Here is a 23,422-nt window from a genome sequence, read left to right as displayed (position 1 = left end):
AAAAAAAAAAAAATGGAGTGGTTCTAAAGCACTTATATAATTGCAGGTTGTGGGTTTATCATGAAATCCAAATATAATATTAAGCATTAGCACACAGCCAACAATTATAGAGTACACCACCAAAGGAAGATGTTTGCTTGTCTGAAGACACAAAATCACTAAGAAAAGGAAACCAGCCTCAAACAGTATTCAAAGGGAATCCATTGTTGCTCCCTTTCAATCAATAGTCAAGGAAAAAAACATGGTATGAGTTAAAGAAACAAATCATCATAATACAGTCAACACAAGGTATTTCAAAATATAATGCAAGATGAACAAGCGGTTTCTCTTGAAAGGCTTAGGACGCTGTTTGCTTTAAAGTCCAGTATCTCTGCCTGCACCATTTGCGGTGTGCCTGGCCTTAGAACTCAGTCACTGCTTTGTAAGGAGGCCAGGCCACACTGTGGGTGTTCCAGCCCAAAGCCCTGGCTAACCCTGCCAGTCACCCAGTCATGAGAGATAAGCCTGCAGATGAACTTGAGTCACCTAGGGCCACAGAAAGTCAGCAGAGGAATTGCTTTCATCAGAATGGCCTGTGGGTATGTGTGGATGGGAGCATTTTCCTAACTGCTAATAGATGCAGGAAGCCCTAGTCCACTGTAAACAGGGTCATTCCTGGGCAGATGCACCTGGGCTGCCTAAGAGAGGTAGCTGAACACATCATTAAGCAGACTCTCCGGGGTCTCTGCTTCAATTCCTGCCTCCAGGTTCGTGTCTTGACTTCCTGCCTATGCTTCCCCCGTGATAAAAAGTAAAATGTAAGATAAAATAAACCCTTTCCTTCCCAAGTTGCTTTGGGTCAATGTTTTATTACAGCAACAGAAAGGCAAACCAGGCAAACAGGACCTCAACACAGAGTAGCAGACACACCGTCTCACTCCTTGCCGTCTACATTCCTGACTCGCAGGAGCTGTCGGAACAAACAAAAGATAATTGTTTAACAACATTGAGCTTTTGGGATAACTTGTTTATCCCAATAGAGAAACCAATACAGTAATACCTAGAACCCACATGCTTCAAAAATGGACGGATAAGCCAACTATTCAATATCCTCCATCTAGTTAGGCTGCATACAGGTACACATTGTTGATTTGAACTTTTATAATTTGAAATTTGAGGTACTTTAGACCATGATGCATATCCATTTTAAAGTGCTCTGGAAAGGTGAGCTTAGGTGATCTTTGTAGAAGAATACTAATGCTAATTAATAAATTGCTTTGAAGAATTTTCAAAGTACAGCATGTGCCACACAAAAAGGATTCCAGCCATTAAGCAGTAAACAAACACAAGATGCTTCAGATCTTCCTACACATTAATTTTAAAATAGATTAAAAAACAAAAACCATTTGGCAAATTGATTAGTTTGGTTCAAGGAAATCATGTGTGCACATATACATTGTATCTTTCATCTTTTTGCCCTCCTTGGGGGCATTCTTTCCCTTGGGCATTCTCTTTTCCTAGCCTTAGAGAATTTTACACATGCATGTGTTTTAATCAAACCCACTCTCCATTCTCTTCCCTCCAGTAAGTTCCCTATCCCCTCTACCACTTTGTCTTCCCAACTTCACTTGCTCTTCTTTCAAAACCCACTGAGTCTGAGGCTAGAGAGGTGGCTCAGTGGTTAGGAGCCATGGCTGCTCTTGCAAAGGACCCAGGTTTGACTTCCAGTATCCATGCAGTGGCTCACAGTTCCAACTCCAGGTCCAGGGAATCCAACTCTCTCTTCTGCCTGTCATGGACACTGTGTGCATATGGTGCACAGACCTACATGCAAGTCAACACTCATACACATAAAATGTTTCTTAAAAGCCAAAATCCACCTGGTGTTGCCTGCATGTGCATGGTTGTAGGACTGTCTACCAAAGTGGGGTGGCGTCTCAAGGACTACATCCCTGGGGAAACTGATTTTCCCTCCCCAGTAGCCATCAACTGCCAATAACTCCTCAGGTAGAAGCGAGACTTCCTAACGCCCTCTGACCCCATGCATGCTGAGATTCTGGCTAGCTTAATCTTGTGCAGCAAGTCACAGCTTCTGCAGGTTCACATGTGCAGCAGCTGCTTTGCTACTAATGCCTCCATCTCAGGCTCTCAGTCTTTCTTCCCCCTTTCCATCGTTAAATCCCTGAACCTTGTGGGGAGAAGGCATGAGAGAGATGTCCTATCTTTTCATCTGTCAATTTACGCAGTCTAACACGATGCTCAAGTTTGACACTTGGTTCATATTTAAACAAACGAACAAACAGCACTGGGGTACTCAAAGTGAACTATACTTATGCTTCCCACCTCCACCCCCCACCTCTTTACTCTGTTTTTCTCCAAAATTAGTTGTTTAACTACAAAGAGCACAATGTGGCCTCACAGTACAATGGCAGCATGTCTGATTCCAGAACACATGGTGTTCACTTTGTGAACACTGAAGAATTTATTTCTGGTTTATAAAGGGAAGCAAACATCTTCCATGCACTGTCGCACATTGTTGAGCAGACTGTGCCCAAGGAGAGACAGGACGGTGTCCCCTGGGCTGTGCAACACGGCACCCTGATCATATGGTACGACTGAGGAGACAGAAGTAATTCACTAGATTTCTGTTCTGTGGAATGGAAATAATTTGCACAGCATTCCTTTCAATAGACTACACAGATAGAGTACTCCTCTTGGAATAGAGAATGAAGACGTCCAGTTCTGAGTATTCCCCTAACCCAGTCAGCACACACCACACTTCTGAGATTATACTTCTGAGAAACAATTTTGAAATACTTATTTATAAGGTTTTATTGTCTTTGAAATTAAGTGCTGCACTCGACAATTAAGTATCTTTTCCACACACCTATACATTTAAATACTGCCATACATAATGCTGCCTGTGGATGGAGGCTGAGGAGTTGGTTCTCCAAGACAGAGCAGACTGAGGCATCTTCCCAGTGTCTCCAGGTTCTTTCCACCATCAAAGAAAGAATTTAAGACAAGACAAAGTAAGAACTGAGGAAACGTTTTATTGTGGTACAAAAGGACACACCCAAAGCTGAATGGAGGCTTCTGAGATGGGTAGCATGGGACTTGAGACAGCGTATTACAGGCAAACTTAAAGGAGGGGAAAATTAGTCATAAGTTAAGGCACGCTACAGAATTCCGGGAATGGATTGAGATTTCCCCCGAATAGGGTTAACTCTCCTCACCCCTTTTATCCCTAAGTAGAGTATGAGTATGTCCTTGTACGAGGTGGACAGCAGGAACAGAAGTTTTTAAGGCTAATGATACAGAAATGCCATTATCATGAAGTAAAGGACCAGCTGCAGTGGTTCCAGTGGGCCATGTTTTGGATAGTCTTGTGTCTATACTGTTTGAGAGGTCACATGATGTCCTCTGTAACACAGCTCTGCCAACCTGGGTTAAGATCTTCATAATTTCTCCAGTTTCAGTCTGACATAAAACTGACAGCCAGAAGCAACAGATTCTCTGGCTACACCCTGGTTAGATGGAGATCTACTGCCTACATGAAACAAGAATAATGATATGCTTTTGAAAATTGTCGTGTCTGTGGAGGCAAGAAGTGGAGTTACAAACCATTATGAACGGTCGTGTGGGTTTAGGAATTGAACCGGGTCCTCTGGAAGAGCAGCCAGTGCTCTGACCTGCTACTCTAACTCTCAAGGCCCAATGACACTCTTTTTAAACTTACCTCTTAAAAAAGAAGACATAAGATTACACAGTAATATTTTGCTAAAATCACTGACACACTCATGGTAAAATGTGTAAGGAGTTTATTATATCAGCTCTCTTCTAAAATTAAACTGACATTTTAATAATTTAATCAAAACAAAAACTGCTGACTTTCAGGACTACAAACTGAATTAAGACAGCAGAGCTACTCACACTGAGAAATACATTCTGTTGTGTAATCACTTAATTATACTGAGAAATAATTATAAAAATAGGTAACTTTTCATGAAAATATCTCTTTTTATTGTGTCTTAGGAATTCTTGCTCATGTCCACAGACTGCCTGACATCCGCCACTGCCTCGGGTACACTCACAGTCATGTTGTCCATAGCCTTGGTCAGACACACTTGGCAGCCCAACCGTGACCTGCAAAGAAAGGAAGGAGGCCCTGGTTAGCACCGGACACAGGTCATCCACAGCCTGCAGTTGTTTAGGACATTTTTATACTCTCTTGCCCAAAGAGTTGGAGAATTTGCTAATCTTTTAAGTTTTCATTAGGCCAAGGCAGACACCACCATCCATGCCAACTAGAGGCAGCTGAGGGCCAGCACCAAACAACCATGGTGGCAGCACCTGGAGTCCCAGCACTGAAGACGGAGGCAGGTCAGGAGTTCGAGACCATCCTCGGCTACACAGAAGGAAAGAGACCATGCTAGGATAGGAGATCCTGCCAGACAGTAACAACAAAAGCCTGTAAGACAAGAAGGAAATCCATAGACGCAAACCGTCAATTGTCAGAAGGTATTTCCCCCATATCTTTAACATCTCTGAAATCAAGGTCCATCTTAAAGCCAATGGCATTTCACAGTCACTGCTACAGTGTGAGGTGGTTTCTGTGTCAGGGCTGTGAACTTGGTTACAACATACACACCAGGGTCTCCAACTGAGTTAGAGAAGTATGTTGATTCCAAAATGGTTAAATTCTTTAGCCCATTTGAAATAAGTGCAAAAGGATTATAGAACCAAAATCACCAGCACCAGAGGAACGCAGCAGATGCAAATCTGTAATGTGTTATGGGAAGACGGACCATGACTCCATTCTCTTCTCTTTCTTTCACAAAATGCACCAATTATGCTTTCCTCAGATGTTCCGTTTTCAACAATGTGGTGCGTGTGTATGACTGTGTTAAATGACTTTTCTAAATGCACACAGGACATCAGTGAAAAGACCCTGCAGCGCATATTTTAGTAAGCAGCACTTTTCTCTAGAAGTTCCGAAAGTACGCGCTAAGTCGGGATTGGCGGCCCTGCCTATCATCTCAGCTGCTTCAGAGGCCAAGACAAGAGGGCTGCAAGCTGAGGGCCAGTCTGAGCCGACGGGTAAGAATTTCAGCTTGGATTTAACTTCACTTCAGTCTTAAATTTTAAAAAGTAAAGAAAGGGTTGGGATATAGCTCAGTGTAAAGTACTTTCCTAGTATGTGCAAGGCCCTGAGTTCAATTCCCAATACTGGGGGGGGAAAACAGTTACTCTTACAAAAAAACTGTCTTTGACAAAGCATGTTCTGAAGGCATTGGCTTCCTTAATGGATTCATCAAACATTTACTGAACGTATAATGGTAAATTTTTCTACCACTAAATGTCAATGGTACAGTACTAAATGTCAATTGGTGTACTACTAAATGTCAGTGATTATTCTACTAAATGTCAATGGGTGCACTACTATACATTAATGAGTATACATAGAGTACTCAACCCAATGCTTTCTTATTAACACCTGGTACATATTGGGCACAGGAGAGGTGTTCATAGGAAAGCACAGGATTTAGAGAAAACTGGCCAGTGGTCCAAAATCAGCACTAACAGTGTATTCAGAGGCAACTTTCTATTATTTCCTAACCTGATCATCAAGATGGAGAATAAAAGGCTTCCTCGAAGGACTGCTGAAAAGACTGACTGCTCAGGTCAACAATATGGAGTGAACTTTCAGTCAGACAGATGAGATGAGAAAACTCACTGAGAATCAGCATGTGTGACCGTGACAAATGCCACACAAACAGAAAACAATGGAACCCTCTGAGGAAGAAGCCAAACTTCTGGCCAGGACAGATGGTGTCTGGAATAGATTTTGATGGGTGGGTAAGATTTAACATTTAGTAAGAAGCAAAGGAACTTGGGAAGAGCATCTGAGGTGAAGTAGGTGCTTTGGTTTTGCTGCTGGGAAGCACTGACAAGGACAAGCAATGGTGGGGTGTGGCTCAGGGACAGAGCACTTGCCTAATGTGCAAAAGTCCCAATCCAATCCCTAGCACCTTCCTCTGAGGGGGAAAAAAAGGAGAGAAAAAATTACATGGAAAACTATAGTTTAAAAAGTAGCCAGAGCAATGCATATAACTTAGATATAGTGAGGCACCACTGGGGAGTCCTGGAATAAGAAAGCCAGTTTAGCCATAGGGAACTTCGATGGCTGGGAGAAAAATAAACATCACCTCCCATCAGTAGTCCTTCACTGTGGAGTTGGAAACAGCCTTGACAATACTCAATTATGCGTGGAGCTCTATCTGCAAGAGCAAAAACCATGGCAAGGCAATACAGACAGATTTTACAGGACTTGGGAGGCCTTAGAGAGATAGTCCAATACCCCACTTGTTCATACATGATGAGTAAGACAATGCTACACTTTAAGGAAGTATTCATTTAAAAGTGACTCTACTGTAGGTGAGGCAAGGCAGAATACTGTAGGCACAGTGAGTGAAGGGCAAGTACACCAAGGACAGGAGACCATCTGTGGGGTCAGGGCAGCAGCCACGGCAAGCTTGAATGTGAAAGGTATGATGCTCCCAGGGTGTTAGGCTCGCCTCCATAAGAGGGAGAGAGAGGCTAGGGACATAGAGGCCAGGCACATAGCTGACTGACAGACAGGGTGCTTTATCTAGCATGGGCAAGGCCCTTAGCACCCAAAACCAGACAGAATAGAAAATAGGGAGAGATGAACTATAAAAGGAACACACTGAAATTAATAAAACTATTATCACTATAATTGCTTAAAGTTTATTCTTAGTATATGAAACCTAGTTCTTGTAAGCTAATAAAGTTTTTAAGAAGTTATTCTTCATTAAAATAGTAAAATACAATTAAACAAAACCCACTCTCGGTAAGTAATAAGCCTCCTTAATTATGCCTTGAAACAGTAACTCAAGGACAAGCCTTCCTTGACTCTAAGACTGGATAATTAAAAAATAGTATCACTAATGCCACCTGCTACTGTGAAGCTCACCGTGTTTTAAGAGAAACTCTACCTACTAATTAATAAGCTCTGATTAATTTACTTTAATATACACTTAGAAAAAGAACTACTCACCTTAACATAATTACTATTATATATTAAGTTTCTTTGAAAACTCAGTTCTCTTAGACAGGTAAAAATTTCCACTATAATTCTGTTCAATTATCAAATATGTCCTTCAAGAATACTATAAAAAGCATTCCATTTAATTCCATCCTATGAAATTGATAGATATTAATCCCTGGCATAAAAATAGACTAAAGAAGATGTATTAGGATTTAGGAATATATTACTATCAATTAATTCTTTGACTTTTGTAAAAGTTTCATGGGGCCAAGTATGGCCAGTGAAAGAAAAGTGCTCCCAGAGGATGTTCAGACTTCATGACTGTTCTCTACCTACAAGGGCATCTCTACTCGTGGCTGCCATCTTAGACCCACCGGAATATAACGCAGATTTCTCAGCTTGTCAGCAACAGTGCAGCAACCGTAAGTCTTACCTGACAGGTCAGGCATTGTGCCTTATGCCTGCACTCTCAGCACCCTGATCAACAGCTCAGATCCTTCAAACAAAATCTACTCACCTGGCTGTGAGTCCATAAGCCAGGTCAAGCATGTCATTCTCCTCATCGGTGATGGCATCTAACTTCTCATAGATATGATCCTCAAAGATAAGGTGACAGGTAGAGCAGGCCAACGTTCCCTCGCAAGCACCTGTAAGAACAGCAAAGGCTCAACATGCTGTGCACTGCAGCAGTGCACACCTGGCCGCTCTGAATGCTTCTCAGTGTTAGCATCAGCCACAATACTAAGTGAAAGGGATTCATTACTGAAGAATCACAAGTCAGGAATAGGTCCCCCAACCCCAGATGCTGTCTGAAATCACTCACACAGTACTTCACAAACAGGCAATGTGAGGGGGCCATGAAGGGCATACAATCTTAATATTAAAATATATCCAAGTTCATAACTGAGGCACACATACGCATAACGATGTATCCTTAAATACATACAGCAATAATGTATATAATCATATGCACATAATTCACCTTACCTGGAGAGGCTTAAAACAACTGATAATGACTTGTGTTATCGAAGAGAAAGCAACCACCCTACACCTAAATAAAGTTAAATATTCTTCCCTCTCAATCCTCTAAGTAATCAAGTCTAACAAACAAGATGTTATAAGACTCATCGCAGATTTAAATAATGTGATTATTTCTTTTGTCCCATTTTTAAGTTATATTTATTCTATATTTGAGTGTTGTGTATGTATGTGTGCATGTTCACCATGTGGGTCTCAATGACCAAACTCTGGTCACCAGATGTATTATCAAGTGCCTTTACTTCTGAGAAATCGCTGGCTCCTCATCCCACTTTTTTTTTTTTTTTTTTTTTTTTTTTTTTTTGGTTTTTCGAGACAGGGTTTCTCTGTGTAGTCCTGGCTGTCCTGAAACTCACTCTGTAGACCAGACTGGCCTGAAACTCACTGAGATCCACCTGCCTCTGCCTCCCAAGTGCTGGGATTAAAGGCGTGTGCCACCACTGCCGGGCTCCGCATTCCACTTTTAAACTATTAATTTAACAGTTATTTATCAGTTCCTATTATGTGCCAAACACCACAGAAAGGAAACTAACAAAATCATGTCATCCAAACAAATCAAGACAGACTCTAAGAAACAGCCTCAGACTTCATTTGGAAATCTCTTCTCAAAGAAATCCAACTATATAAGCCAGGGCTTCCTCAACTTTTCCACTCATGACCTATTTTCAAGTGAGAAATTTTTAAGTGGCCACAGGTAAATAGGCAAATAAAATAGGTACATAAATCAAGCACACAGTGATAATAATCATAAACAAACTTTACTTTAAAGCTTTGGTTGTTTTATATGTATATATAAACATTTGTATGCATATATAAACATTTGTACACACACACACATACACACACACACACAAACATTTGTGCACAGAATGGCCCAGAAGTTCACTAGCCCAGATAGCCTGGAGCATATACACAACATAGAAACAGAGACAAGGAGACCTGCCTCAACAAGGGAGGTGAGAAAAACTTGCAACATACCATGCACCAGAACACATATAACAATACAAACACAGAGAGAGAGACAGAGAGAGAGAGAAGTAGAGAGAGAGAGAGAGAGAGAGAGAGAGAGAGAGAGAGAGAGAGAGAGAGAGAGAGAGAGAGCGCACCTTAGTTTTTAAAAAGCCATTTAAAAGCAATGATAGCCTCAGGAGGGCCCAAGTAATGAGGCACAAGAGTTGAACATCTGAGCTCTGGAACCAAGTCCCTGGCTGAACCACTGCTCTGTGTTCTCTGTCATGGCAGGCTTCTCTACTCTCTGTGCTTCAGTTATTTTCATAGTAACCATACCAACTCCACCTGGACGTTACAGGAATGGTGAGCATAAACAAACGTATGTATTGGCAGCACATCTGGCAGGTTGTGGTGATCACTCTTTGGAAACAGTGAGAACCTCAGGCTGCTGGGGTGGGGGACCTATATCAATCGTCTCATCCAGCATTAGCGCTGCATGCTACAGTACTGACAGACTGGCAATACATGCAGAGCGGTGCAGCAGAGGCAGGACTGTTCTGTCAGCCAACAACTTTCTGATTGGATTTCAATCTGGCTTCACAAAAGGGATGCCATGCCTGGTGCTGTAAGCCTGGCTGAAATCACAGGTGACGGGAATTTACTGCTGGTGTTTTGCTTATGGGTTAAGCTGTCAAACTGCCTTCTAAATACTGATGTTTATAACCACTGACCTGTGCTGCTCTTGCTCTCCCTTGGCAGAGGAGCTACTGGCAGTTGATGGTTGCTGATAGATTCACGCTCTTTGAGGACATGGCACTGGTAGGTTGTCCAGACCCCAATGGGTTGCCCTACACCCATCACATATTAGCAGCACTAATTGGTTGGGGGGGGGGTGATAGCCAAAAGAAGGAGGACATGAAGTTTAGAGGAAGTCAGGGTAGAGAACACTAGAGGAAGTTAGAGAGTTGTAGGGACAAATGGAGATAATAAAAGTACACAGTGTAGATATATGAAATTTCCATTTATGAAATTTGAGTGCTGCTGACAGGAAGTTTCCTACATGTGAGTCTTTTATTAGTGTCATTTTGTTCACTTATGATGCTAACAATACAAGGTGGGTCACCCACAAACACCTACCTTTCCTAAATGAAACTTAGAATACAGCAGTGTGGTAAGTTACATATTGAAAATGAAATGATGTATAATCATAGTGTCCAAAGGCTGACGTAGCATATCAGAAAAATAACAGTAAGCATAAGGGCAAGCAGAAATACAGACCTCTATGAACATTACTGGGACCTCTTTTCTTGAATAGTCATAGAATGGGCATATGAAAAATTCAGAAGAAAAAGTTTGAAATGATAAGCTAGATAAATTTAATCACAGATGTGTAACTGCCCCCAAGTGGCAGAATACTGCAACACACAATACTGAAAAGATTATTATCATCAAAGTTGGTAGAAGGAATATTTATGCACTGTATTGTTTCCCAAGTTCACAACTGTCCATTTTGATCCACTTATTCACTCATTCCTTCATACACAACAATGACTAAATTAAGAATGACTGGATACCTTACCAGAGTCCAATGGAAGAAGGACACAGGAGTGAATAAATGTACACCACCGAAATGTGGTAAATGCTATGAAAGGATGGTCAGGGGCAAGGCAGTGGGCCAGACCAGACAATGACAAACTGTTGCAGACTGGGTACTACAAGCAATGTAGTCTATAATGGGTTGGGAGTAACCCGAGAGACCCCACTAGGGCCTGGGTGGTTGGGCAAAGGAGGATTCCTTTTGTTACCCGAACCCCATAGCTACATCCCAGAATCCAGCCCTTCCTTCCACAGCATCTGTCATCATCGTCTATGTGTTCCCCACACGACATAAGGAACTAATACAAGCAGGCTTGAGAGACAGAGAAGAGTAAATAAGCATTTGTGGGATGGGAGAGAGAGGGAACAGAGGGAAAAGTGCACACACGAAGTCTCAAAGGTGTGAGTTTAGTGGGAGTTCAAGCTTCTAAGAGGTCAGCATTGCCAAAATAGGAAGAAGAAAGAGGAGAAGTGGAGGAGAGTGGAAGAGCAGGGGGAGGGCACATCATGTGTAGCCGTTAGGCCAATGAGGAGTATGGACTTAGTCCTAAGTGCAATGGGAATCCTTCGTGGTTTCAATCAGAGCACTAACATAGCTGATGTGTGTCTGTGTGTCCTGACCATCACCCCGGCTGCAGAGATCAAGACTGGAGGCAGGTTCACAGGTCCAGTTATGCAATGGCTTACCAGAGCCAAGGAATAAATACAAGGATGGAGCCAAGAGGAGCTACTGGAGGGGTCAGTGAGGGTAGGTGCCGATGTGCTGGATGTACAGGAAAACAAATGTGCTCAGGCTTCAACCTGCAGTAGTTGGACAGTGCTCACTACTGATACAGAAGTGCTGGAGGAAAGACTGCTAGAGAAGGGTGGGATCAAAGGCTGTTTTAAAACACGATTTTTACCAGCAACAGGGTTCAGTGGGTAAGGGCAATTGTTGCCAAATCTGACTGGTGACCTGAGTTCATGCTCATTATGCACATGGCAGAAAAGGAGATCTCCTCAGCCCTCCACATGTATTATAGCATGTGTGTGCCTACAATCACACACAAATGTTATACACATATGGTGGAGGGGATAAATAAAATGCTAAAAAAAATCAAATATTTCAGTTTTAAATACCTTTGAGATTTCCAAAAAGAAATGTAAAGTAGGGAGATGAATCTGCAAGTTTAAGCTCAGAGGAAAAAACTGAGCCAAAGATATAAATTTAATCTCTATCAGCATTTAGGAAGGACTTAAGGTCACAGAAGGGATGAGATCACATGGGTAGATACTTACTGCAGAAACCATGGACTCAGCCACGGGCAGTCCTCAGGTGTTTGAACACATGGACCCTGGGAGGTGGCACTGTTTGTCAGGGAGCAGGGAGGGGTGATGGAACCTTTAGGAGGTTTGTGCTCATAATGCACATGGTGGAAAGCCATGCTGGAAGAAGCATGTCACTGGGTCATGTGTTGAGTTTGCAGCCTCCCCCACTCCAGTTCACTCTGCTTCACATCTGTCGTTGAAGATGTACTCTCTGAGCTTCCTGCTATGGCCACCTGTTGCCATGTCTCCCTCACTATTGCGGAGCTCCCACCTGCAACTGCAGTAAACCAAGATAAACTCCTTCTTCCATAAGTCACCTTTGGTCAAGGATGTTTTTATCCCAACAGAAAAGGTCCTGCTACACTTGGATTAACTCATTTGATCTTTACAGCAACCTTATGGGGTATATACTAATACTGGCCCCATTTACAGGTGAGAAGACAAAGTAAGAAGTTAGGGCCCCAACCCAAAGTCACAATACTGTGAAAGCGGTGGAATGGACAGACAGGCCTAGGCAGGAACACTCTACTCAACCACGCCAAAAAGGGTTTAGGGGAAAAATACTGTTTTAACCTTGACTCACAATATTAATTTAATTTTACACAAACACTTGATAAGATAGATAAATATTTCACAGCAAAACCCCTGTAAAAGAGGTTGTGTTTTTCTATGTTTTTTTTTTTATTTCTTTATTTCTCCAAGATGCTAGTTAGAAGCCAATAAACTGGAGCTGGGAATGTATCTCAATTGGTAGGGTGCTTGTCTGGCATACATGATACCTTAGGTTACTCTCAAGCATGACAGAAACCAGGTATGGTGGCTCATGCACTCCCAGAACAGAGACGGAAAAAGGAAGATCAGGAGTTCAAGGCCAGCCTCAGACACATAATTTCAAGGCCATCCTGAGATACAGTAGGTCAGATGTTTCATCATAGCAACAGACAAGTAACATGTTTATGTTACCTGTAGAGGGACTTTGGCAACAAAAACAAAAACTTCCTTCTGATGTTTAATTCTTAGACCTCTTCTTGAATTGTCTTACACAACTAGACAGCCTTGCAGTCTATGACTACATATCAGTTCTCTGTCAACAGGCAGCTGTTTTTGCTAATCCTTTCTGTTAGAAATATCTCTGTAGTAAATTGCCTAGGACAAGTGTCTCTTCCTAAAAGTGAAAGTGAATCTGCAGAGAAAATGACATAAATAGCCTCATTTGGTTATAGCTTTCACCTAAGTGTTCTCAAGGGCTCGAAAAAACATTTCTTTTGGATGTTCTCACAGGGTGGTAACAGCCTCCACACATAGATGTGTTGGTCTAGAACATGACAGAGAACACTGACACACAGTTTTTAAATCTGATTTAAATGTTGGCTAGTTCCAGGACAGCCAGGGCTACACGGAGAAACCCTGTGTCAAAAAACCAACCAACCAAACTTGTCTAGTAATTCTAACATCTTCCTTTTGTTTTTCCAAGGGAGGGCCTTCCCTCGCTCTTCACGTATCCTGAACTTCTTTTTCTGTGCAGGTGCAGATGCCACCTTGTGGAAACTGGGAGTAAGGAGCTCACCCTGCCCCAGGTGTGCGGCAGTTGCTGCCCATTGGCGGTCACTGCTGCCCACTGCTGTTTCAAATCCTCTGAAGCTCATAGTCGTCAGTGTGAATCCCAGCTTAGTGGCCAGGTAAAAGACTGGCCAGGGGGTTAAATGTCCGGTGTCAAGAGGTGTTTGCAAGAGGCTCAGGTAACTAGGCAAATACTCTAACTACCAAGCAATTTGCATGTTAGTCTTCACTGTTGCTTCTAAGAGAGCTCACAGTCAGCCAGAGATGAGAATCAAGTCTGTGTGTCTTCTAGATCCCCAGAGCCTCACAAGCCTTCTACAGCATCTCACTCTGGGGTATTCCTTTCAATGTGTACCTAGGCTCTTGCTCACCCCAAGTGGTATCACAAACCAACAAAGCTCATCATTTTAGGTGAAAGCTCTATAGACAAAGATCTCACCACACAGAAACCTACAAGGAGGATCAAGGAACTCCCTGGACTGGAGTTCTTCTAGAGAACTACAAGCAAGGATAACAGTGACAATATTCTGGGAATGGGACTTTGTGGTGGTATTTTATTTGTGCTCTAATAAATGAAGCTTGCCTGGAGATTAGAGGAAAAAGCCAGCCATTATAAGCAAACACAAAAGTCATGCAATGTTAGCACACGCCTTTAATCCTATCAGCTGGCAGGCAGGGATCTGTCTGGATCTATGTGAGTTCAAGGCCACACTTGGAACAAAGCCAGACATGGTGGCACACACCTTAAATTCCAACAATAGGTAACCATGGAGGTCTGTACAGACAGACAGGAAGTGACAGAGCTGGGCAGGAAAAGGAAATGATGTAGGTGGACACAGAGAGCAAATCAGATGGCAGAACAGCAAGGCATATAGGTGTGGGTGGACAGGAAGTGTCTCACTTTTGGAAGCTGCAGGGTTGGCGAGGTGAGGTTAGCATGTGGTTGTTCCTATTCCTCAGATCTCTCAGGTTTTCACCCCTATATCTGGCTCCGTGTTTTCTATTAATAAGACTGTTTAGAAGTTCATCTACAGAATTTCTTTTGAGTACTTTGAACCCAGGCTGTCCTCCAGTAGTCACACAGGGGACAGTTTTCACCAACAGTAGAATTACAGTGCATACAAACTTCTCTGCCCTTACAGAAACAAACTGGTTTAGACATTAAAAATAAAGGCTTTTGATGTTTTTCTAGTGTCATTCTACAGCATGTAAATACCAAACTAGTGTATCTTTGGATTTATTTTTCAATTTAAAAATTGCTGTTTGAGTTTCTGACTTGAGTTTCATCTAAAAAAAAATGTTTAATGAATTCTGGCTTGGATTTGGACAACGTTTTTGAAATGGCCCTAAGCATACTTCTGCCATTTTGTGCTATCTATTTATAAGAAGCATAATTCTCATCACTGACAACAAAACACTAGGACACTCTAAAAAATGCTGAAGATGTGCGTATGTCTACAAAATCAAATATACAAGAACTAATCAAATATTAGTTCTTTAAAGTCAGGCACATGGTGGTGCACATCTTTAATCCCAGCACTTGACAGGCAGATCTCTGTGAGTTCAAGGACAGCCTGGTCTACATAGTGAGTTCCAGGACAGCCGGGGCTATACAGTGAAACCCTGTCCCAAAACACGACCTCCCCCCCAATAAAAAAATAAATAAAAAAATTTAGTTCTTTATATAAAATAAACAAGCATCTATTTGGTTTGAAATAAACTTACAATTTATTACCAGTCAATGTTCCATTTATGTAACTATAAACTATACACCAAGGTTGTATGAAATGTCTTCAACAAAAAGGAACTATAACTGGAAAGGCTCCAGGAGCCCTGCACTGGACTAGCACTTTTCAAACTTAACATGCACCGTCCAAATCGAGAGAGCAGCTTCAGCACACACTGCTAGGCTGACAAGACAGACTGGCTGGTAAAGGTGTCTGCCATCAAACCTGAAAACCTGAGTTTGATCCTCACGACCCACGTGGAAGGAGGATAGAACTGACTCCATAAAGTTGTCCTCTGATCTCCACACATGTGACACGGCATAAGCAAGCCTGCACATAAATATATGCACACATGCGTGTGTGTGTACACACACACACACACACACACACACACACACACACACACACACAAAAAATAATAATAAATAAATAAAACATTGCTGGTTAGACTTCCTGAGTCTCAAAATCTGCATTTCTCAGGTGATAAAGATGGCAATGAGCCAGGAACCCTCAGAAATGAACCATTTAGACACAGCCAGTGCTTCCCCGAGGTATAATACGGAAGTGTGGAAACACCAGCTTTGTACGTGTGGTTAGACGATATGGTCAGAAGTAAAGAAATGAAAACTTTCTACACAATCCTCTTTTTTTCTTAGAGTAAGTTACCCCTCCTGAGAAGGTGAGATGACATTTAAAATGAAATCAGAGCTATTCAAAACTGCTCTATGCTATGGCATTTACGACCTCTGACCTGTGTCTTCCACCTCTCCCGTACCCTCTGGCTTGCAGCACAGGTGGCACAGAGTTGGCAACAGGTCACAATCGATTTCTGAGCCACATGGCTATTTAAATTCTCTTCTAAACGTAAACCACAGTGTCACTCTATTATTCATATTATTATTTTTAATGTTACTGTGGGTATGTTTCTGTCTGTGTGTAAGCCATGTGTGCGCAGGTGTAGGAAAAGACAGAAGCGGGTGGAGGACCCCCTGGAGCCAGAATTACAGGCAGTTATGAGCCAGCTGACCTGGGTACTGGGAACAGAATTCCGATCCTCTGAAGAGCAGTATGTGGTTTTAACCACTCAGCCATCTCTCCAGCCCCTACTTTCTAATAATCTTTACAAATAAAAAAAAATTAACATGTCCTAAATTACAATATTTACTTAGAATGTTATAGCTTAAAAGTTAAAACAAAGAAAAAACCCTATAACTTATTCAGAAGTCTACCTTGGAAGTTTCAGGAACACTTACCAAAACCATCAATATCCAGATTATTTTCAATCACAACATCTAGCAGAGAGTCACCGACTTTGCCCGTGGTCTTTAGAGTTTCACCATCACGGTTCTTGAAGTAGACTGTTATCTTATCGTCTGAGCTGAGAAAGGAAGCAGCATTTCAATATTTTTGGTAATTTCAAAATATAACTTAAAGGCCAGGGAGATAGTTCATCAGATAAAGTTCATCTTGCCATGAAAGCCTGGCCACCTGCGTTGGATTCCTGGAACTCATTCCAAGATGTGGTTATCTGACCTCTACATATGTGCCATGGGAGCCCACAAACACAACATCAACATAACTCACACAACAGTAGCAAATAAAAGAAAAAAATTTAAATCATAACTTAACCCACAAGGTCAAATGAATAAACACACCTGTAGGAAGAAGAAAGCACAAACTGAGGGTCTAGCCTTCTACCCCATCTACAGAGGGTAAGCTCTATCACCCTATAAGAAATGAAAACCACTTCCTGACCCAGCAAACTGGTGGGTTCTGGAGTTTTGTCTCCCTACCTGTCACAGATCTGTGGAAACACTCAGCAATCATTACCACCCAGGAAGTCTACTGGGTTTTTTGGTGATGGCAACAGTGATTCTGGTCTGGTTTCCATGCCAGGGATGAAATCCAGATCCTCCTTACACATGCTAAGTACATAACTGACCACTGAGCTACACCCTCAGTTCATGAAACCTATTTTGCTTTTGCAAGCTCTTAGAAAAACAGTATCTCTGTGACCATGGCCCTCAGAGACAAGTTCAAGGTTGTCCGTGGTCAGCTTCATAAAAGCAAATCATTCTGCTAGCCACAAGGTCACTACTGTGCAGGTGTCTGGTCGTGAGAATCTGACCACGAGAGGCAGCTGTTTAACACTTTTGTGAGTCTCTGAACATTTTAGTCCATATGGTGTATTCAAAACTAACTGGATTTTGGAAAAATGCACACCACTGCATATGTTTTACTGTTATCTATCATCTAGCAAGCCTAAATTGCTTTCCTTTCTACCAAACATCATTAAAATGTGGGAAAAGACATTTTACTAGCACCTGGAGCTTTCTCCTCTGTTCCCAGCACTTAATTAGTTATAATTTTTAACTACTATCAATAGATGGCAATAGTTACCTCCCCCCCATAAAAGTCAACTTCCCTAGAAGTCAAAGCAAATAATTTCAGGGCTAGAAATATCTTTCAGAAGTGCAAATCCAATCATCTAAATTCACAAATAAGTCAGATAAACCACCCCCAGTGGATAATGCTGTGTTACCATGACACTGGATAAAAGGACCCTGCTGAGTCGGGTGGTGGTGCACTCAGGAGGCAGAGCCAGGCGGATCTCTGTGAGTTCGAAGTCAGCCTGGTCTACAGAGTGAGATCCAGGACAGGCACCAAAAACTACACAGAGAAACCCTGTGTTGGAAAAGAAAAGATCCCATCTTAAAATATCAGTGAAAGCTTTCATCACTTTGTATAATGAATATACACTAATATTTTCTAAATGAAAGAAATGATACAAAAAAAAAATTTGTGCATGTGCCTTCAAAAAAAGATTGATGCTCCCAAACTTCTTTTAACTGGGGGTTGGAGAGGCCTTTAAAAACAAATATTTTTATTTGCCTGCCCCCCCTAGCATATGTCAGGCCCCACACAGTCAAAAGATAGAAAAAGAGATTTTTTTTCATGGCTTCAGAGACAGGTCAGGGCAATGCTCCTCCCAAACTGGGCTCTGTAAAACAACTCTCCTGACAGAGGAACTGAGACTCTAAACTACTCAACAGCTATGCTCTTTTCTCAAGGTAAAACAGCTGAGGATGACAAGAGCCCTCACAGCTAGGAGATTTTCTAAACACAAATTAAAAGGGATGTAGGGGGCAATGACTTGGGACAGTTGGACTCCGTAGTAAAGTGGAAAGTTTAGGAATTCATTTGTATATTATTAAGACGCACGCACGCGCACACACACACACACACACACACACATACACATACATACACACCACACACAGCAGAGGGATGTTGACATTTTCAGTGCAGGCAACTGGGTGGTTCAGTTTAACCTAGGGTTACTAGGATTAAGAGAAAGAGCTTTGTGGAAGCTGAAAATGAGCTCACATTTAGAACTTGTTTGGCTTTTAATACTTGAAAAACCAGATGGCACTGTCCCCAAACCTATGCCAATATGAATCGGCGAGATGTAACACAAACAAATGCCTGGAAGCTAAGCTACAGTAAAGAGGGACGTTTATGGAATCATTCAAAACCAGGGGCGTTAGGATTGCTGTTCTAGGACACACAAGAGCTAAACTTACAACAAAGGAATTTCAAATCCTTTAACATCAGCCTCTTGTCAAGGCATTTATCTTACAGTTTTGACAATGTACAAAATGCCTAAGCCACAGGAGAACTCAAACACAGACCAGTAACTTTCATTTAAAGCTCAAAAAATTTCTTTCTACTGCTAGGAACATGGACTGTTACTATGTACTAAAGCAATGGCTCTCAACCTGTGGGGTCTCGACCCCTGTGGGGTCAAATGACTCTTTCACAGGGGTCACATATCAGATATTTCATTACAATCCATGACAGTAGCATAATTACAGTTATGAAGTAGCAACAAAAATAATTTTATGGTTGGGGGTCACCACAACATGAGGAACTGTATTAAAGGGTCACAGCCTTAGGAAGGTTGAGAACCACTGTCCTAAAGGTATGTGGTTAACAAATGCTAAGATTAGTAACTGATTCTAAAAGACAGGGAGGGAAGCACAAATGAGAGGGAAGGTGAGTCTTCAAGTGAAAGAGCAGAGACCCTAAGCCAGAAGGCACGGCTGCTGGTCTTGCTCCTAACATGCACATTCAAGGAAGTGACTATGGAAACTACTGCTATACACAAGTAAAACAGAGTAGTGACTCCACCAATTAAAGCATTAAAATATTTTTTTTGTTTTACAGAATCCTACTTATCCTTGACTAACTTCCAATACCCAATGTACCTAAGGATGGCCTTGAACTTCTGATCCTTCTGCTCCCCCTCCCAAGTGCTGGGATTACATGTGTATGTCACCTCTGCACACTTTATGTGGTGCTAGGGATCAAACAGGGCTTCACATACTACTAACTGAGCTACATCCTTAGCCCAGAATCAAACCGCTTTTAATTTAATGAATTAAACAGTTAAAATAGAGGAAGTTTATGGAAATACTTTATATGCATGTACTTGACCAGAGTTAACTTCTCTCTGTTCACTCTCAATGACTGATGGGTCATTTGTACAGACCATCACCCGAAACCCCTTCTAAGAACTAGGTAAGATTTCAAGTAACAGAATAAATGTAATTCTTCTAAACCTTCATCATCAATTAAATGGCCGCTTGCTTTGCTCAACCCCAGCAAATTAACCAGGCTGTAGTCCTGTAGGTCTCCCCAGGCTTAACGAAGTAAAGCAGTGGCTCTCAACCTTCCTATTGCTGTGACCCTTTAATACAGTTCCTCATGTTGTGGTGACCCCAACCATAAAATTATTTTTGTTGCTACTTCATAACCGTAATTTTGTACTATTACAAATTATAATGTAAATATCTGTTTTCCAATGGTCTTAGGTGAACCCCTGTGAAAGGGCCATTAGAACCCCCCAAATGGGTCGATACCCGCAGGTTGAGAAGCACTGGAGTAAAGCATAGCTGCTCTTACCCTCTCACTACAAACCTGGGGCACTAGCACAGGGAAGGGCCTGTCAGTCTATAGCTGCCTCCTTCCCTCGTCACCTTTGCTCTCAGAACTGACTCACGAAAGTACGAACTAAAGAGCTACCAGCTGCAGTACTGCAGCAGCTCACACGCCTGACACTAAAGGGGACCTGGTTACAGCCACAGCACTCTAAGAAGAAAGCCTGCCACCTGCTAGTCGACACAAAACCTACTCAAGGTCTATAGGCCTGGTTTTGCCAGCTGGTTAATAGGAAAGCTTTATGCCCACTCACCCACCTATCCACTTCACAGGACTGTCTGTGAAGTACGGTGAAATAATACATGTGAAAGCCTCTGTAATCAGATTGCTGCAAAATACCAAGTATTATGTCAGGGTATTTGGAAATACAAGCTTCTCAATAGTCACTTACTGAGAGCTTATATAGATGTGGAAATCGAAACTCAGCTTCTAGAACTGCTGTCCAATACAACTTTGGATTTAAACAGGAATATCTTATACTGGCAAAGCCAAACAAAGTCAATGCTCACCATATACTAAGTACTTGAAATGTGGCTAGCATAACTGCAAGACACAACCATAAATATTATTTAGCTTCAATTTTCTTAATGTTCAATAACTACGTATGACTGGGAGCTGCTTGTTAACAGCAAGAGTTTGGCATAATAGGAGCTGGAAAAACCTACTTGAAGCTCCAGTGTCTGTGTCAAGAATCACAATATCCAAAACCTAACGACAAAATCACGGGAACCAATTTGCAAAAGTATATGTGTTCCCTTAAATATTAGTTACACTAAATATGTTCAATATATGTCACAACTTAGATCCAGAAAGCATCTGCCATAGAAATTGAGGCTTCCACAGGTGAATAGTCGGAGGGACCAGGGGAAATATGATAGAATGGTCTCAAGATTTCCTTCTCATTTCATGCAAAACACACGGGGGGGGGGCAATTTCCCATTTCCTGCTATACTCTATTCTGGAGTCAAACAAGTAGCAGGGATCTCTATGATCAGAAGTTCTCTGAAGAAGCCGTATCTGTGTTGAATATTGTGCAGACAATACACCAGACATAGACATTCCTGGTTGTGAAGAGATGGACTGCCACAGATCTAGAAACAGCCAAAATTATCTTCGGTTATTGTTAACACCCTTCATGGTCCTGTATCACCACACACTGTTTCGGAGCTTTATGATTACCGAGTACTTAAGTTTGGAATGTGTTATCCTAACAGACTATCGGCTTGCAATCCTAACACTAAAGATGTAAGATAAGTTCAAAACTCTGTAATCTATTTGATATTCCCTCATTATATTTGGCAAATACATTGATTTGTGACTTTCTTTGGGCCTGTGACTACAAACGTTGAGCTGAGTTCTTCCACAGGGGAACATACAATCCATGGAAACTTCAATCTGTGTTTCCAGACCATGGGCACTCATGTTTGGCTTTGAAGAAACTCTCATCGTCCCTCTGAAGCAACAGCTGTTTTGCATTGACACTGACCTATAATTCAACATGTCGTCACACTCCGAAGCTTTAAATTTTATCTTTAGTATACCTAAGGGGGCCGTGCCTTTAAAAACAAATATACCCAATACAAATATTCCACCTATGGGGATCTCTCAATTCTCTCAACATTTACCACAGAATTCTCTATAGTATAACCCCCAAGAACTAAGAGGCACCTGACTACTGAGCCCTCATTTTTAACCAGGCGCAAGACCAACGCCACATGCACGGCGTCAATTATCCCTTAAATCATCCTGTAGGGCAACACTGTTATCGTAGGTCTACCGGGACTAAAGTTAAACCAGTGCGGGTGGAAACCCTACCTTACCTAATTCCCAACTAGGCACGCGTCCCTAACCCTTCCCCAGCTGGAAGGCAGCACAAAAGGCCAGCCTGTGCTAGCCTTGCTAGGGGAGCAACCACGACGGTAAGATCGACAAGGACACCCCACCAAGGAAGCTCCGGGGCTAATGCCCCAATACCGCCCGGGCCAGGTCCCGGAACGCTGGCGTCGGGAGGCGGAAGGGAGCCCCGGGCGGAAACGCAGGCCTCGGACGGACGCCGGTACCCCCACACCGCTCGCCGCCGCGCCTCACCTGCTCCACGCGCGCGCAGACACGCTCAGCGGCCGCCCCCGCCCGGCCTCCGCGGGTACGCCGGGGCTCGGGGTCCACTGAGGGACGGCAGTTCCCGCGCGGACCCCACAGGCCAGCAGCCAGCGGCGGTCCAGGCCACGGAAAGCGACGGAGGAGCAGGCGGCGCGCAGGAGTCGGGCGCCCGGAGCGGCCGCCATAGCCCGGTCGGAAGGTTCCGGGTCCTGCGATGTCCTGCGCAGTCCAGAGGGTCCCGCGGGTCCCTCGCGTCCAGCCACGGGCCGACTACACTCCCCGGGGCACCCAGCCTGCCCTATAACCCGAGTCCACGCCCGGCCCCGCCCCGCGGCTGCCACGCCTCCGCGGGGCGGGGCCGAGCACGGCTCCCGGGAGCCCGTCAGGAGTTCACCTTGAACCTCTTCTGCCGTCAGCTCTGCACCCTGGAGCAATTACGTTTCAAAGACTGACCAAAGAGCCACCAGGTTAACTGAGCCGCCTTTGTTCCAGTCCCTCAAAACAAAGCAAAATATCGCAGTTTCCAACACCTTTAGAGTTCAAGGTAGAGCAAAAGGATCTAGGTTTTTCCTACCCAGGACCGCGGAGATTTTTTTTTTTTTTTAACAAAGTTTTAGAATGCCAATGGACAATTTTATAGAGAGTCATAGATAAAAGCGTGTCTCATAACGAATAATTCGTTATTTAGGGGTGCTGAAATAATGCTCGATGCAGGTAATAATGCTCGGCCTGGACTGACAAACTGAGTATATAAAACCTTGAAACTTAACAGGAAACTTTTTTATTTTTAAATGAGTAATGGCTGGTAAGTTGTGAAAGAGTCTTTGAGGTCAGACATTCCAACCAAAGTCCTAGGTTGATCAGAGACCTTGGATAAATTATTCTCTGGGGATAACAGTTTCCATAACTCACGGATAAGTTCACATTCAGGGCCGTTGTGGAGGTTAGGTGAATAAGAGCAACGAACTGCGTCACAAATCATAAGTGATAATGCATCATCTTGAGCATTCCTGATAAAGTGCTGAAGGACAGAAGCACATGTTGCAAACAAGCTAAACATAGTAAAAGATTACTTGAATATTCAAGCTGG

General features: G+C 42.7%; 1 protein-coding gene across 1 annotated transcript; it reads right to left on the bottom strand.

Annotated features, from left to right (window-relative positions):
* Window positions 1–3,783: 3,783 nt before the first annotated feature.
* Fdx1 (ferredoxin 1) lies at window positions 3,784–22,651 on the bottom strand. Its single transcript, XM_028864940.2, has 4 exons — window positions 22,321–22,651; window positions 16,485–16,609; window positions 7,569–7,698; window positions 3,784–4,125 (listed from the first exon to the last, which is right to left on the bottom strand). The coding sequence occupies exons 1-4, from the start codon at window positions 22,515–22,517 to the stop codon at window positions 4,011–4,013; spliced, it is 567 nt and encodes a 188-aa protein (XP_028720773.1). The 5' UTR covers window positions 22,518–22,651; the 3' UTR covers window positions 3,784–4,010.
* Between the last annotated feature and the right edge of the window lie 771 nt (window positions 22,652–23,422).

Source organism: Peromyscus leucopus, chromosome 7 (assembly GCF_004664715.2).
Source record: "Peromyscus leucopus breed LL Stock chromosome 7, UCI_PerLeu_2.1, whole genome shotgun sequence".
NCBI classification, from domain to species: Eukaryota; Metazoa; Chordata; class Mammalia; order Rodentia; family Cricetidae; genus Peromyscus; species Peromyscus leucopus.
Note: the sequence above shows the minus strand (reverse complement) of the source record. Positions and strands in the feature narration are given on the sequence as shown.